This window comes from Mastigoproctus giganteus, chromosome 12 (assembly GCF_048544385.1).
Source record: "Mastigoproctus giganteus isolate SK-2022 chromosome 12, ASM4854438v1, whole genome shotgun sequence".
In the NCBI taxonomy this organism is placed as follows: domain Eukaryota; kingdom Metazoa; phylum Arthropoda; class Arachnida; order Uropygi; family Thelyphonidae; genus Mastigoproctus; species Mastigoproctus giganteus.
Window position 1 is genome coordinate 1,133,931 of NC_143586.1, and position 14,849 is coordinate 1,148,779.

Here is a 14,849-nt window from a genome sequence, read left to right on the forward strand (position 1 = left end):
AATTACCACTCTAAAACCATGTGGATTTTTTTAAATTTAGTTTATTTAGCTTTATTCAAAAGTATAATGAATAATAGTACTATTCAATAAGGATATCAAAAATATTTTTGATACTAAAATTTGCTAAATATAATAGAACAAGTAATAGTACTTTATTGAATAACGTAATTGTACGAGGACCGGTACAAAAGTAGTGCCTCCTAATTTTTTGCTTTCAAATGTGGCGATTGGAGAAAATGACACTGTTGAGAAGCCCCAAGGCAGCTGGCCAGTAAAGTCAGTGACAATAGACAAGAGCCACTAATTAAAGAGGACTGCCGCATCACAACATGCAAATGGTATATGTTGTTTGTTGTTGTTTTTTATTTTGTTTTTAGGAGCATTAGCAACTAAGGCCATATTGCTCCGGGGATATGCGGTGGTCATTCTCTGACCTTTCCACATCCTCCGTATTTGGTGATCACGGGCTCGAACCCCGGTTTAATCAAGAAGTGTGTGCTATGCACTGCTGCTCCTGCACATGGCTATGGAGGTGCCACATTAGGTATAGGAAAACCTGCTGTGATAACCTTCATAAAGGAACTAGGCTACAACATGGTTTGCACCTGGTGGGTCCCGAAAATGCTGACACATGAGCACAAAGAAGCCTGGAAAGTCATCTGTACAGAACTTCTCCAGCACTATGAGAGTGAAGGAGAGGTTTTACTTTCATGCATAGTCACAGGTGATGAAACCTAGATCCACCATTATGATCCTGAAATGAAGAGACAGTCAGCACAAGCAGTTGCTCTATACATCTCAAAGGCTTTCGATCATGTTTGGCATAAAGGTTTTCTAAACAAGCATCATTATCTAAACCTATCTTATGGTTTGCCAACTGTTTTTTGTAATTGGTTATCCAGTTTTCTCTCTGATCACTCACTGAGGGTGATGGTAGATGGCTCTCTGTCTTCTAACTTCTCCACTAATGCTGATGTCCCCAAGGTTTAGTTCTTTCCCCACTCTTTTATTCTTGTATATTAATGACCTTCTTCCATTGACTGAAAATCCTATCCGTAGTTTTGCCGATGATAGCACGTTGCATTCCACTTTCCATTTTGAGAACCCTTGCCCTGCTCAATCAGCTTCATCTTCTCGAATATCTGCTACCAATTCCTTAAATGCCGATCTAAAGGTAATTCTCCAGTGGGGCAAAGACAACTTAGTTGATTTCAATCCTTCTAAAACTCAGTCTTGTCTTTTGTCTTGCAAAAAGGATTCTTCTGCTCCTATGCTTATCTTTGGTGACACTCCGATTTCTAGGCAAAATGATATATCTCTTTTGGGGATTACCGAGACTTCTAATCTTTCTTGGCATAAGCACATTACCATTAGCATTAGCATTAGTAGAGGCATTTGATGTAAGAAAGCAAGCTTATGCAGCATCAGCCAAAAAAAAATAATAATAAATAAATAAATAAAAAATAACCACTTCCACTTCACCTCTCTGTTCGTTCTTGCCTTATTTTCCAAAAAAAAAAAAAAAAACTGACTAAAGGTTAAACAAAGGTACCATGTGCCCACTGTTCTTATGATTTTTTGCATGCTTTACTCTACAGTTAATAAAAAAAATACACATTACAAATATTCCTTCCTCTGCATCCAAAAAACTTGGTTTTCTCTTTTGCTTTCTGCGTTACTTTTCTTCCAAACAGGCGTTCACTCTGTACAAATTGCAAATCTGTCCTACCATGAATATTGTTCCCACATCTGGGGCAGTGTCCCCAAAACCTCTCTCAGGCTTCTAAATTCCATTCAGAAGATGGCAGTTAGGTTAATTAATGACTCCTCTCTAACAGAGTCTCTCCACTCACTGTCTCATAGACATACTGTTTCTGCTGTATGCCTTTTCTACAAATATTTCTATGGGCCCTGTTATTCTGATTGGTTTCTATAATTCCGCTCTCTCTTTCAGAACAGTCCAAACACGTTCCGGCACCAGCCAACATCCATTTACTGTCCAACTTCAAACTCACAGAACCAACTTTTCATCTTCCTTGTTTAAAAAGCAAAGTATTTGTCAAATCATTTTCCTTGTTTAAAAAGCAAAGTATTTGTTAAATTATGAAGAAAGCATCTGTGTACCAGCTCTCATTTTGAGAAACACAATAATCCTGGTCCCAACCAAACCCATAAATAATGACATCTACAGAATATGCTTTGGAAATTCTTCTTTTTCAGCAAATAAATCAACTTTGCTTTTAATTTAATCACAAGACCATAATATTGATTTCATTTTAAAATACTGACTGTAAAAAAAAAATTCACTTCATGAAAAAATTTATTTTCTACAAATACCACTATTTAGATAAACTTACTTGCTTGATAAGTGCTCGTCTCTTTTCTTCATTTTGATCATCTTTAATCTGTAATTCCTTTTCCAGTTGATTTTTAAGGGCTTGGTTTGTAACTTCTAACCTTAAACGAACATCTTCATTCATCTGTAGTTCATCTTCCAATACCTCTATATTGGCTTTAGCATCAACCAGCTCAGCTTCTAGGTTTCTTTTGGCTTTTTCAAGTTCATGTACCTAAATATACATATAAAATGCATTTTATGAAGAATAAAAAAGATACTCATTTTAAAAGAGATATAATTATGAAGTAATAGATGAGGCAAACAAGAATATGCTTACATTTTTGTCTGCAGCACCCTGGTTGTTAACTAACTCATCTAGTTCCACTTCAAGTTGCTTTTTTGCTCTATCCAGTTCTTCTATATACTCTTGCTTCTCTTCTAAGTCATGAGTCAAGGATAAAATCTTTGTTTCCTTTTCACGAACTTCCCGTTCAGCATTGTCTCGCTGTTGTGCATGCTTATCTGACTTGCTCTTCTCTTCAGCAAGCATTTGATCAAACTTGCGCTGCTTTTTCTCCAGTTCAGACACCTTTGCCCTTAGGCTTCCTAATTCCAGATTTAAGTCATCCACCTATTTTTAAAAAATATATATAAGAGTTAGATACAAAAATTTGTTTAACAAAAATCAACAAATACATAAGTTAAAAATTGTGATCTCTGAAACCCATGGGATGAAGAATGAGATAAAATTCAGTTCTTTGGTATAATTTTCACATTATATGATAACCTAATAACATTCATACATATCCATTCTTATAAAATAAGGCAAATAAAAAGGCTATAAAAGAAAATCTTGAGTTATGAGAAGTGCAAGTATTTCCTCATGCTCTGCTTTTTCTTGGCCTGCAATGTTAAACTATTTAATAAATGTAATGGTGTTAATGCTCATAGAAAAAAAAAAAAATTAAAGAATTTTCCATGAATTGTCTTAGAATTTCATTATTTTTCATTATTAGGGGGGGGGGCTTAGAGGGGAACAGGTATCCTGTGTGTTATCAGACACTCAGCCTAAAACACTGATGGATCCAATATCTCTCTATTATAGAAGATTTAGGAGAAGTCCGGTTGGCCTGCCTCCCTAAAATCCACTCATGCACACCTTCTCGATGGTAAGCCCTGTTACGTCACTTAGGTGGCAACGAACGTGTAGAGTGGTTCTCTTCAAGACGCCTGGTCAGCGTGAAGAGGAAAAGACCAAACCCTCCAGCAATGAGAGCACAACAATACAAATGGCCCTCAGTCCCCAGCAGCTTTCACTCTCCCTCTTACGGCAGCGAGAGGATCAGAGTGGAACCAGAGGGTGCTAAGAATCTCTGGGTACGATCAGGCTGCCATGCACGGAAATTGAACTTGGCCTGTTATAACGTACGATCACTCATCGGTGAAGACAGGATATTAGAGCTGGAAAAGGAATTAGAAAATGTGAATTGGAATATCATCGGTTTGGCTGAAACAAGAAGAAGAAATGAATCACTTATAAGTTTATCAAGTGGAAATCTGCTGTACACCAATGGAAACAGTGAAAGGAGTGAAGGTGGAGTTGGGTTTCTGGTCCATAAAGATTTTAAAAACAACATTTTGGAATTCAAAAGTACATCACCAAGGGTGTCAAGACTAATACTCAAGATTTCTAAGAGGTACACGCTAAAGATTATAATGATTTATGCACCAACATCGAGCCATGATGATGAAGAGGTTGAAGAAATGTACACTGAAATTGAGAGTCTTCTAGATGAGCAGAAAACCCACTACACTATTATTATGGGGGACTTCAATGCTAAGGTTGGAAAAAGGCAAAACAGCGCAGAAAGAGGAACTATAGGAAATTTTGGAATTGGTGAAAGAAATAAAAGAGGTGAAAGACTTGTGGAATTTGCAGAATCTCAAGGACTGTCAGTAATGAACACTTTTTTCAAGAAAAGGGTGAACAGAAAGTGGACATGGAAGAGTCCAAATGGATTAACAACTAATGAAATCGACTTCATCCTCACTAACAGAAGATATATTGTGAATGATGTTACCGTCCTGAATAAGGTAAACGTTGGAAGTGATCACAGAATGGTAAGATGTACACTTGATATAGATGTAGGAAAGGAAAGGAAAAAACTGACTCGAGTAAATAATACAAAGGTCTTTGAAATAACAGAGGAGGAGAAAAGGCAGTATGTACTGGAACTTAAGAACAAGTTTGAGCTTCTGCAGACTGCTCAGGACCAAGATATCGACGAGGAATATTACAACTTTCTGAAAGTGATAAAGCCCAAGAAACCTATAGGGAAACAGAAATCCAAAGAAGAAAAAATTAGTCAAGAAACACTTGTTATGATGAATCGAAGACGAAAAATGAAGAGCAAGATAAACACTGACAAGGAAAAAATTGAGTATTCTGAGTTATGCAAAGCCATTAGAAAGAGACTCAGAGAGGACCTAAGAAGATTTAACACAAGAAAAGTAGAACAAGCATTAAGGGAAAACAAAGGATTTAAATCAGCAGCCATGAGCAGTAATACAGAAAGACAAATGATACTGAAACTGAAGAATAGCGATGGTGTACTTATAAACAGCAGAGAAGGTATAATTCAAATAGCAGAAGACTACTATAGAGAATTATACAAGGAGCGAGGGAATGATACCAGCAGTGGGGAAGATGGATTGCAAAGTAGCAACACATATGACATACCCGATATTCTTCCTGATGAGGTAGAACATGCATTGAAGAAAATGAAGAATCGGAAAGCCCCGGGGGAAGATGAAGTTACTGTAGAGTTGTTAAAATTGGGAGGAAGAGACATAACACAAAAACTGGCAAGGCTCTTCACAAAGTGCATTAGAAAAGGTGTGATGCCTAAGCAGTGGAATAATGCAATCATAGTTTTGCTGCATAAGAAAGGAGATAAATCAGAAATTGGAAATTATAGACCAATTAGCTTATTATCCCATATCTACAAGTTGTTCACAAGGGTCATTACTAACAGATTAGAAAGAATACTTGATGAGAATCAGGCGCCTCCGTAGCCAGGTGGGAAGGAGCAGCAGTGCGTAGCACACGCTTCTTGATTAGACCGGGGTTCGAGCCCGTCACCACCAAATACGGAGGATGCGGAAAGGTCATTCAGGGAATGACCACCGCATATCCCGGAGCAATATGGCCTTAGTTGCTAATGCTCCTAAAAACCAAATAACAACAACATTGATGAGAATCAACTGAAAGAGCAAGCTGGCTTTAGGACAGGATTCTCAACTATGGATCACCTTCACGTAATATCACAGCTAATGGAGAAAGCAAATGAATATAAAACACCATTATGCCTGGCATTTGTGGATTATGAAAAGGCATTTGACTCCATACAGCATAAGGCAATGTTTCGGGCACTGGAAAGACAAGGCATAGATACTCCATATATTATGATTTTGAAGAAAATATATGAGAGTGCTACATCCTTTATTAGACTAGACAAAGACAGTAGCAAATTTAAAATCGAGAAAGGAGTTCGACAAGGAGACACAATATCTCCGAAGCTGTTTACTGCTGCCCTTGAGGAAGCTTTCAGAAGATTAGACTGGTCGCAGAAAGGAGTCAATGTGAACGGAGAGTACCTAAACCATTTACGATTTGCAGATGACATTGTGGTCATAAGCCACGATCCCAAAGAATTAGAGGAAAATCTTAATCAGTTATGCACAGTTAGTAAGGATTTTGGACTAAAGATGAATATGGCTAAAACAAAAGTAATGATGAACAAGTATGCCACGGAAAGGGAAATAATGATTGAAGGAGCAGTAATTGAAAAGGTGGAGTCATATACTTATCTGGGACAAGTTATTAGCTGTAATAATGATAAATGGCTGGAAGTCAAGAGAAGAATAAATTTTGGATGGATAGCATTCAGGAAATATAGTCACATACTGAAGAGCAATATCCCAGTTTGTCTGAAACGTAAAATAATGAATCAATGTATACTCCCCACCATGACTTATGGAAGTGAAATTTGGGCACTCACCAAAAGAATGGAAGAGAAGCTAAGAACTACACAGCGAAGAATGGAACGAATTATATTGGGAATCAGACTGTTAGATAAGAAGAGAAACACATGGATTAGGCAGCAAACTCAAGTAAAGGACATTCTTATCAAAACTAAAGAACTAAAATGGTCCTGGGCAGGACACATAGCTCGAAGACATGATGACAGATGGACTAAGAAAATAACAGAATGGTACCCAAGAGGAGCTAGAAGAAAACCTGGAAGACAAAGGCGGAGATGGATAGATAAAATTCATGAGTTTTTGAGTAGTAAATGGATGGCCAGTGCTCAAAACAGAAGGAACTGGAAAGTTGCTGGAGAGGCCTTCATCCTGCAGTGGATTGAAAATGGCTGATGATGATGATGATGAAGCTGCCATGCAGCATGCAAAGTTAGAACTTTGGAATTATAAAATAATTAATGGAATTTGGTCTTTTGCTTAATTCTCCCAGTTTCATCTGGGAGCTGATACTAGATACTACCTGCTATTTGATGGGGAATCAGAGAGTAGGCAGTCTCTAAGATATGTAATGGTGGTATTTCATCTTTTAAACCAATTGCAAACTACCCTCACAGAAAAGCCATTTTATGCAGTGCAATACCAAGGCAACTTGTAGAAACAAAGTTGGTTCTAATCATGACTTTAAAAGAGTCATTTCCTTCATAATACGACCGGGCTAGCCGAGTGGGTAAAGTACCTGCCCGGCAACCGAAAGGTCACGGGTTCGATTCCCGCCTCGGGCTTGGATCAAAGTACTGCAAAACCTTGGGAGGTGCAATATGGCCACAGAAGCCGATGCACCAACAACTACCAAATCAAAAAAAAAAAAAATTTCCTTCATGGGTTATTTCCATTAAGAGATAACTACCAGTTAGTATACCATTACACCATGATAATTACCAGTATCACACTGTTATCTATCATGGTGTACTGGTATATTAACAGTGTAATGGTTATTAATAGCATCACATTCCAGAGCTTCTCCAAGTCCTTTGATCAGGAAAGCTTTTGACACTGTTGCGCATGGAAGACTATTGTACAAATTGGAGCAGAATGGTATTAAGGGTAAGTTGCTACAATGGATAAAAGGATGGTTAAGTGCGAGAAGACAGAAGGTGGTAATCAATGGGTGCTGCTCTTCTTGGACTAATGTTATTAGTGGAGTCCCACAGGGTTCGGTGTTAGGTCCACTGTTGTTTTGTATATTTATCAATGATATTGATGAAGGTATATCAGGCTTAATGTCGAAGTTTCAGATGATACAAAGGTTGGCAGGGTTGTTAATGACAGTAATGGCAGTGTGCTACTGCAACAGGATCTAGATAATTTGGGCAGATGGGCTAAGAAGTGGCAACTGAAGTTTAACCTTGACAAATGCAAAGTACTGCATATGGGTAGAAGTAACCCCAGAGAAACGTACCAACTGTGTGGTACTACACTTAAGGTGGTAGAAAATGAAAAAGACCTGGGAGTAATTGTGCAGGCAGATATGAAGTTTTCTGAGCAATGCAGACAGGCTGCCAGGGCAGGTCATGGGGTTTTGTCAATGATATATAGGAATTTTGCTAGCAGGGAAAAGGAGGTGATTATCCCTCTGTATAAGGCAATGGCCTTGAGTACTGCGTACAGGTCTGGAGGCCTCATTTTAGGAAGGATGTAGATTTACTTGAGCGTGTACAGAGAAGGGCAACAAGATTGGTGAGGGGAATGAAGGGATCTCTCTTACCAAGAGAGGCTTAAGTTCTGCAAATTGCAGTGGCTGGAGAACTAGGCACCTGCGCGGTGATCTGATTGAGGTATATAAGCCCTTGAATGGGTTGAGCACGCTGAATTCTGATGGGATCCTTCCACTTGTTCAGATTACGAACCAAAGGGGGCATAAATTCAAATTAAGAAAAGACAGATGTAGAATAGATGTGCGGAAATTTGCCTTTAGCCAGCGGGTGGTTAATTGCTGGAACAAACTTCCATCTGTCGTTGTGGAAGTTGATAGGTTAAATAAATTTAAGGAGGAACTGGACAGGCATTTGGAGGGAATGGTGCGGATTTTTTTTTTTTTTTTTTTGGCTGATGCTGCATAAGCTCATACATTTGCTTTCTTGCATCACATGCCACTACTACTACTACTATTATTCCTCTTGATGATTAGAATGATCATGAAAGAAAGAGAAAAGAGGCAATGTCAAAAGAAAGCTACTGACCCCAAATTAGTCAATCAGAGGAATCTAGTAACCTCACCTTACCCTCTAAAGATTCTCTTATAATTATATACATAGATTTTAATCCCTAAATAATTTTAATCACTTACCATTTATAAGTATAAATTTATAATACAGTGACTTCTTTTATGAGAGGGTTATGTTTCAGAATGTCTCACACAATTGAAATTCATGCGTAATGTAAATAATCACCAAAAAAATATGATAATAGGCCTATAAGAGTAACTCTCACATCTAGCTAAGTTACCCCTACCGGTACATACCATTCGTTTTCTTTGGTTGGAAGACTGGGTACTCAAAAGAAAATGATGAGCAACAAAAGAGATTCATTTATCTCTATTGATTTATTTATTTATTCTTTTTGTACAGTAAGAAAAAATAAGTTTACTATAACCAACAAATATAGATCAACACAAAAAACAATTGAGAGAGAGAGAGACTGGAGTGGAGGGTGGCCTTAGGCAGACTGATGAGAGGGATCATCATGGTCAGATTCCATTCCCTCAGATTTTGACCATATAGGTTTTTTTTTTTTTTTAATTTAGTTATTGTCGCATCGGCTTCTGTGGCCATAATGCACCTCCCAAGGTTTTTGCAGTACTGTGATCCAAGCCTGAGGCAGGATTCGAACCCATGACTTTTGTGTTGCCAGGCAGGCACTTTACCCACCCGACTAGCCCGGTCGGCGATATATAGGTGGGGTGAGGGGTGTTACGCTAACCTGGAAGGTGGAAGATTCACTTGAGTGCTTGAAAAAGGAATCCAGGGTTAGTTGCTTTGCATGTTGCCTCTTCTAGTGCAACAATTCATAGTAGCAACCAAGTTCTAGAGTAACTTTACGTTGCACTGCAGAGCTTCAATCAAAATTAGGGTCTTCATCAGCTAACAGATTTAGGCCTTCATCTATAAGATTTAATGCTTTTGATATTCCTTTCACTGTCAGGCTTTGTTCTTCCTTAACTTCTGGGCTTTAGCTTGCTGCTGCCTCCTCCTCTTGAATGCAATGCTGCTCCATGCAAACAGATCTTTGTTTGACAATTCTTGATGATGCGAATTAATTAAATCTTCAACATCAGATGCCTCTACTTCAGTGAACCTTATCCTTTTAGTGAGTTTCACGCATTTGTCTTTAGTTTGTGCATAATCTTCATCGGTATCAGGGCCTTTGAAGGAGTTGCTAAGATCTGGACATAACTTATGCATGAACTTTGAATACAGTTGTGTGAACTTCACGCCATGCAGCACCAATGAATTTTAAAGTATCTTTTATATTGAAGGCTCACCAATATTGCTGCACACTCATAGGGTGGCCGGTGTTCGTGGTCGGTCTTGTCAATTAGATCAGCCAAAATGCGCTTTAAATACTGAGCCTTAAAAGATTTAATTACAAGTTGCTGAGGTTGTATTTGCCAGAAGAAAAAAAAAAAAAAATCTTGATATTGGGTGAATGGCTTGTGGCATTATCAAGAATAAGTGCGATGCTGAACGGAATTCCTTCTGCCTTGCTTCCAATTACACTTCCAATTCTGTTCTTAACTGAGATCCAAGATAACTTCTGAAAATAACAACAGTCATCCACCCTTCAGCATTTGAGTACCAGTTGACATGTACAACCTGTCATAACCTTTAAGGGTATGATGGTTCTGATAGGGTTTTAATAGTGATAAATTGACAGGTTTTAATTTATGACCCTTCATATTAGCACCAAACAGAAGTGTTAGCCGATCTTTTGCTGCCTTAAAGCTAGGTGCAGTCTTTTCATCAATGGATATATAGGTGCGATCAGGCATTTTTTCCCTATTATAAACCTGTTTCATCAAGGTTGAATATCTGTTTGGGTATGTACTTCCCCCTCTTGTAGCACTTCCTTTAAATATGGTTGCTGCATGTTATTTTAAATTCACGTAATTTAAACATGCTTAAAGTAAGATAAATTTATATTATATTTATATAATATAATATAAATATAATATAATGTGTTTATTATAATATAATATAATATAAAATAAATTTGTTAAAAAATGATTTGATTTTTTTTATTAATTTTTATTCTGTTGCTAAACGAATACATTCATAATTCATCTATATCCCTCCTTCACATGTCCATTTATCACCTGTCTTTAAATTTTCTTATATACATAAGCATCTTTCATTTTTCTTTTGATAAGCCCCCATGATTATTTTGAAATTTTTTACTTTACAAGCGTGGGAACATTCAAACATAGGTGTGTTCTGCTACCTTCAATTTAATAGTATTTTCTTTTTCTACATGTTAACAATGGTTCACAATTTTCATTTCAAATAACCTCTCCATCTCTCAAATCTAATTTTCCTGCATCCACATGTGTTTCTATAAGTAACATGCCTTCTCCTAGTCAGGAGGGTGGTGGGAAAACCAATAAATAAAAATAAAAAAATTGTTTATTGGTTTAAACACCATAAAGTTCATATCTGTTGGAAAATCTCATAGTTTTCTTCCCTACTCCTTTTATGTATGGTACTGTGCTGTTTTTTTTTTTTTTAGTAGTAGTAGTTAGTTTTATAATACTTATAATTAGTATTATTTATAATAATATAATATAATATAATAATTATAATTAGTATACTAAATACTTGTAATTAGTATTTTTATTTACTTTTCTTCAGTAGAGAAAATTCAAAAAGTAGTCACACATAAAAGGAACAGAGGAGAAATGGGTAATATGAGACATGATTCCTAACTAGGAGAAGGAACATTATACATGCAAAAACTGTTTTGCCCCCAGAAAAACAGTTTTTTTCAGCACAGGTCATAAACTGGTGGAAAATTTCCACAAATAAAAATATTTTAAATATCACAGACCAAAGGAGGTTCTTACCAACTAAAATCTGACATGGAAACCAGTATTATTTTTCTTTTTAATGCTAAAATACTTTTGGTGACATAATGTACATATATAGAGTAAAAATACATGTGTGTTTATATACTAGGGTGACCAGATTTAAAAAAAAATAAAATATGGACCACATGAGACTGTGTAATGCACATGCTAATCACAAACACAAGAACGCCCATACAGTTACCTTAGAAATTTATAGTGTGCTTGTATATGACATATGACTATATTTTGACTTTATGCTTTTAACTGCTATTGTCTATTACAAACTGTGTCTTCTAGAAAGAGATGCTGAATCAGTAAACATTATTTTATAATGACTGATTTTTTAAATATTTTTTTTTATCTGAAACATTATTCATATAATATTCCTTACTTGTAAAACCAACTGTTATAGATATAAGAGATTATAAGTATTTTAAGTCTGAGCAGTATCAACAACTGCTTCCTGTTGTGCAGTCAATGTGATCAATATCTAAAGAAATTTTTAAAAAAAGTGTCACTTATGAAATGTGTATATGTAACATAAAGTTTTTATGTAACCCAACAAAAATGGCTTTGTGGGAAAACATGAGACTATTTGATATCCTATTTAATCTTTGCTGGGACAACAGACCGCCTCAATCAAAAACAGGATGTCTGGTCACTCTAATATATATAGCACAAAAATGAACTAATAAGTTATAAATAAAATATGCACAGTTTTAAACATTGACTTCCATTTATTTTAAATTTCTATTGCAACCATTATACTAACTTCTGATTGCAACCTTCGCTTTGATTTTTCCAATTTATCCTTCATTGCCTGTGTTTCTTCCAAGCGATGCTGCAATGACTCAGCTTCTTTTCCCTGCTTTTTACGCTGATCCTCCAAAACAACTACAAGATCTTTCTCACTTTCAGCTTTCCTTTTAAATTCCTGCAACTATAATGCAAAAATTTACTGGTATCAGTTATAGAAATTTCTTATACTAAAACAAGCAGTAGCATTTAAATAAAACATTTCTGATACGGCTTTTTGTAGTATCAAAAATGCTTTTTTTAAATACTAGTAAAAGCTGGGCTTATCGAATTATCCCTATAATGTAATGCAATATGCTTAACTTGGTAGCACTTGCATAAACACTCATAAGTATTTTATCAGTGGGAAAATCTTCAAATGAAAAAAAGAAAAGAGAAGGGTTTTCCTTAGGTAGGTAGGATATGTTGGAGTTCCAGCACTATTTCATATGGTTTAAGAGTGATTATTTCATTTAAACTATTTGTTTATTATTATTATTGTTGCTCTCTTATATTATTTTTCCCCTGATTGGGGGTTCCGCCTTGTGAGAGGTATTGCTACCAAGTACACAGGGTTGTTGTTGTTACGTCTGGTGTTACTGTTGGTTGAGGAACTCTCTGACTATCCTACAGGTGTTCGGGATTGCAAATTTCTGGAGTTCCTTGTAGGTCTTCGCTGGGAGACCTATTGCTGCTAAGCTGTTATGTAGGGTCTTTGGCACCATACCTGTGGTTGATATGATGATCGGGGTAGTTGTTACTTGTTGCATATGCCACATCTCTTTGACCTCCCGTCTTAGGTTCTTGTACTTCCTGATTTTTTTCCCCATGGGTTTTCTGCAGATTGCCAGGGTTGGGTGCTGCTATGTCAATCAGATAGGTAGCCTTTTATTTTTTGTCCACAAGAGTTATGTCCGGTCTGTTGTGTGGGATTGTCCTATCCTTTATTATGGCACAGTCCCAGTACAGCTTGTGGGTTGGGGTCTCTAGTATTGACTGGGGTTCGTACTTGTAGTATGGTACACTTTCTTTGGTCAACTGGTATTTCTGTGCTAGCTTCTGATGTATTATCCTGGCTACCTGGTCGTATCTATGAGTGTATTCAGTGTGGGTGATCACCTTCCATCCCGAAATGATGTGTTGGATCATTTCAGAGATCAGATGTCATCGTAAACATGTGTCATCGAACACTCCAGGCTCCTTGGCGATGTATTTTCTATAGTTCCTGGTATTGATTACCTGGTCTTGGATGGCGAGCATGAATCCTTCAGTCTTCGGGAAGAGCGTCCGGCTCGTGAGCCATGCATTGGAAGCAATTTCATCTATGTGATCTGGATGGAGATCATTGTAGTGTCTGCCATGGAGCGTCTTCTCTACCCATATTTCTATCTTCGTTTGTACCTCCTGGTTGGGGGAGGGGATTCCTCACTTAGGTTCAGTGGGGTATACTGCTTGTCTATCTTCCTTATGGCCTGGTGGAGTACTGCTGTGTGTTTCTGGAAGTAATCCTTGATGTTAACTATCGCTGTTTTCTGTTGCTCTATCAGGCCTCTTCCTGGGCAATTGTCAGTCTCTCCAAGGCAGATTTCGGGTGGTGTTGGTAGCTCTTGGTCATCATTGTCCTTGTCTTTCTCATGATATCCTCCAGCTCGGTGTTAGTCCAATCTATGACCCCGAAGGAGTATGTTAGCACTGGGACTGCATAGGTGTTTATGGCTTTAACTGTGCTCTCTCCATCCAGCTTTGTTTTCAGCAGGCTTCTGAGTCTCTGATGGTATTTTTCGGTCAGGCAGGTCTTAATTTCCTTGTGCTGTAACTGCTGAGCCTGCATCATCCCCAAGTAATTGTAGGCTCTCCCTCTGCCATGGCTTCAATCTCTTTACCACTCTGCAACCGGTAGTTTTGGTTGACTAATTTTCCCTGGTGCAATCCAAGTCTTGCATTTGTCTAGACCAAATTCCATCCTAATGGCATTGCTGAATTCTTCGGTGATCTGGAGTAGTTGCTGAAGGTGTTTCTCAGTTCCCGCTTAGAGCTTGATGTCATTCATGTACATCAGGTGGGTGAGGGTGTACAGGTTTTTCCTTCCTTCTTTGAGGTTTTTTTTTTTTTTTTTTTATGAGAACCCCAAACACGAGAGGTATTATAACCTATAGTACTTAGTACCGTGCTTGGGTTGGAGGTTGAGAAGACGAAAGAAGATATTTGTTGATATTGGACTTGAACTTCTGTAGATTGTAATTTTCAGGAAATACGTATGAAGGAAGGTTGTTCCAGAAAACGGCAGTTGAATGAATAAATGAGGAAGATGAAAAGTTGGTTCTGTGGGTTTGAAGTTGGACAGTAAATGGATGTTGGCTGGTGGCGGCACGTGTTCGGACTGTTTTGAAAGAGAGAGCGGGAATTATAGAAGCCAATTCAGAAGAACAGTGCCCATGGAAGTATCTGTAGAAGAGGCATGCAGCAGAAACAGTGCGTCTATGAGAAAGCGAGTGGAGAGACTCTGTTAGAGATGAATCATTAATTAACCTAACTGCCCTCTTCTGAATGGAA

General features: G+C 37.5%; 1 protein-coding gene across 1 annotated transcript in view; it reads right to left on the minus strand.

Moving 5' to 3' along the window:
- LOC150076628 (uncharacterized) overlaps nucleotides 1–14,849 on the minus strand; it is a 1,101,557-nt gene that overhangs the window by 254,865 nt on the left and 831,843 nt on the right. The window contains exons 30-32 of the mRNA XM_090386980.1: nucleotides 12,274–12,441; nucleotides 2,676–2,969; nucleotides 2,358–2,570 (exon numbers count right to left, since the gene is read on the minus strand). Coding sequence (XP_090243106.1) covers nucleotides 2,358–2,570; nucleotides 2,676–2,969; nucleotides 12,274–12,441 — 675 coding nt within the window. The remainder of the gene's footprint in view (nucleotides 1–2,357; nucleotides 2,571–2,675; nucleotides 2,970–12,273; nucleotides 12,442–14,849) is intronic.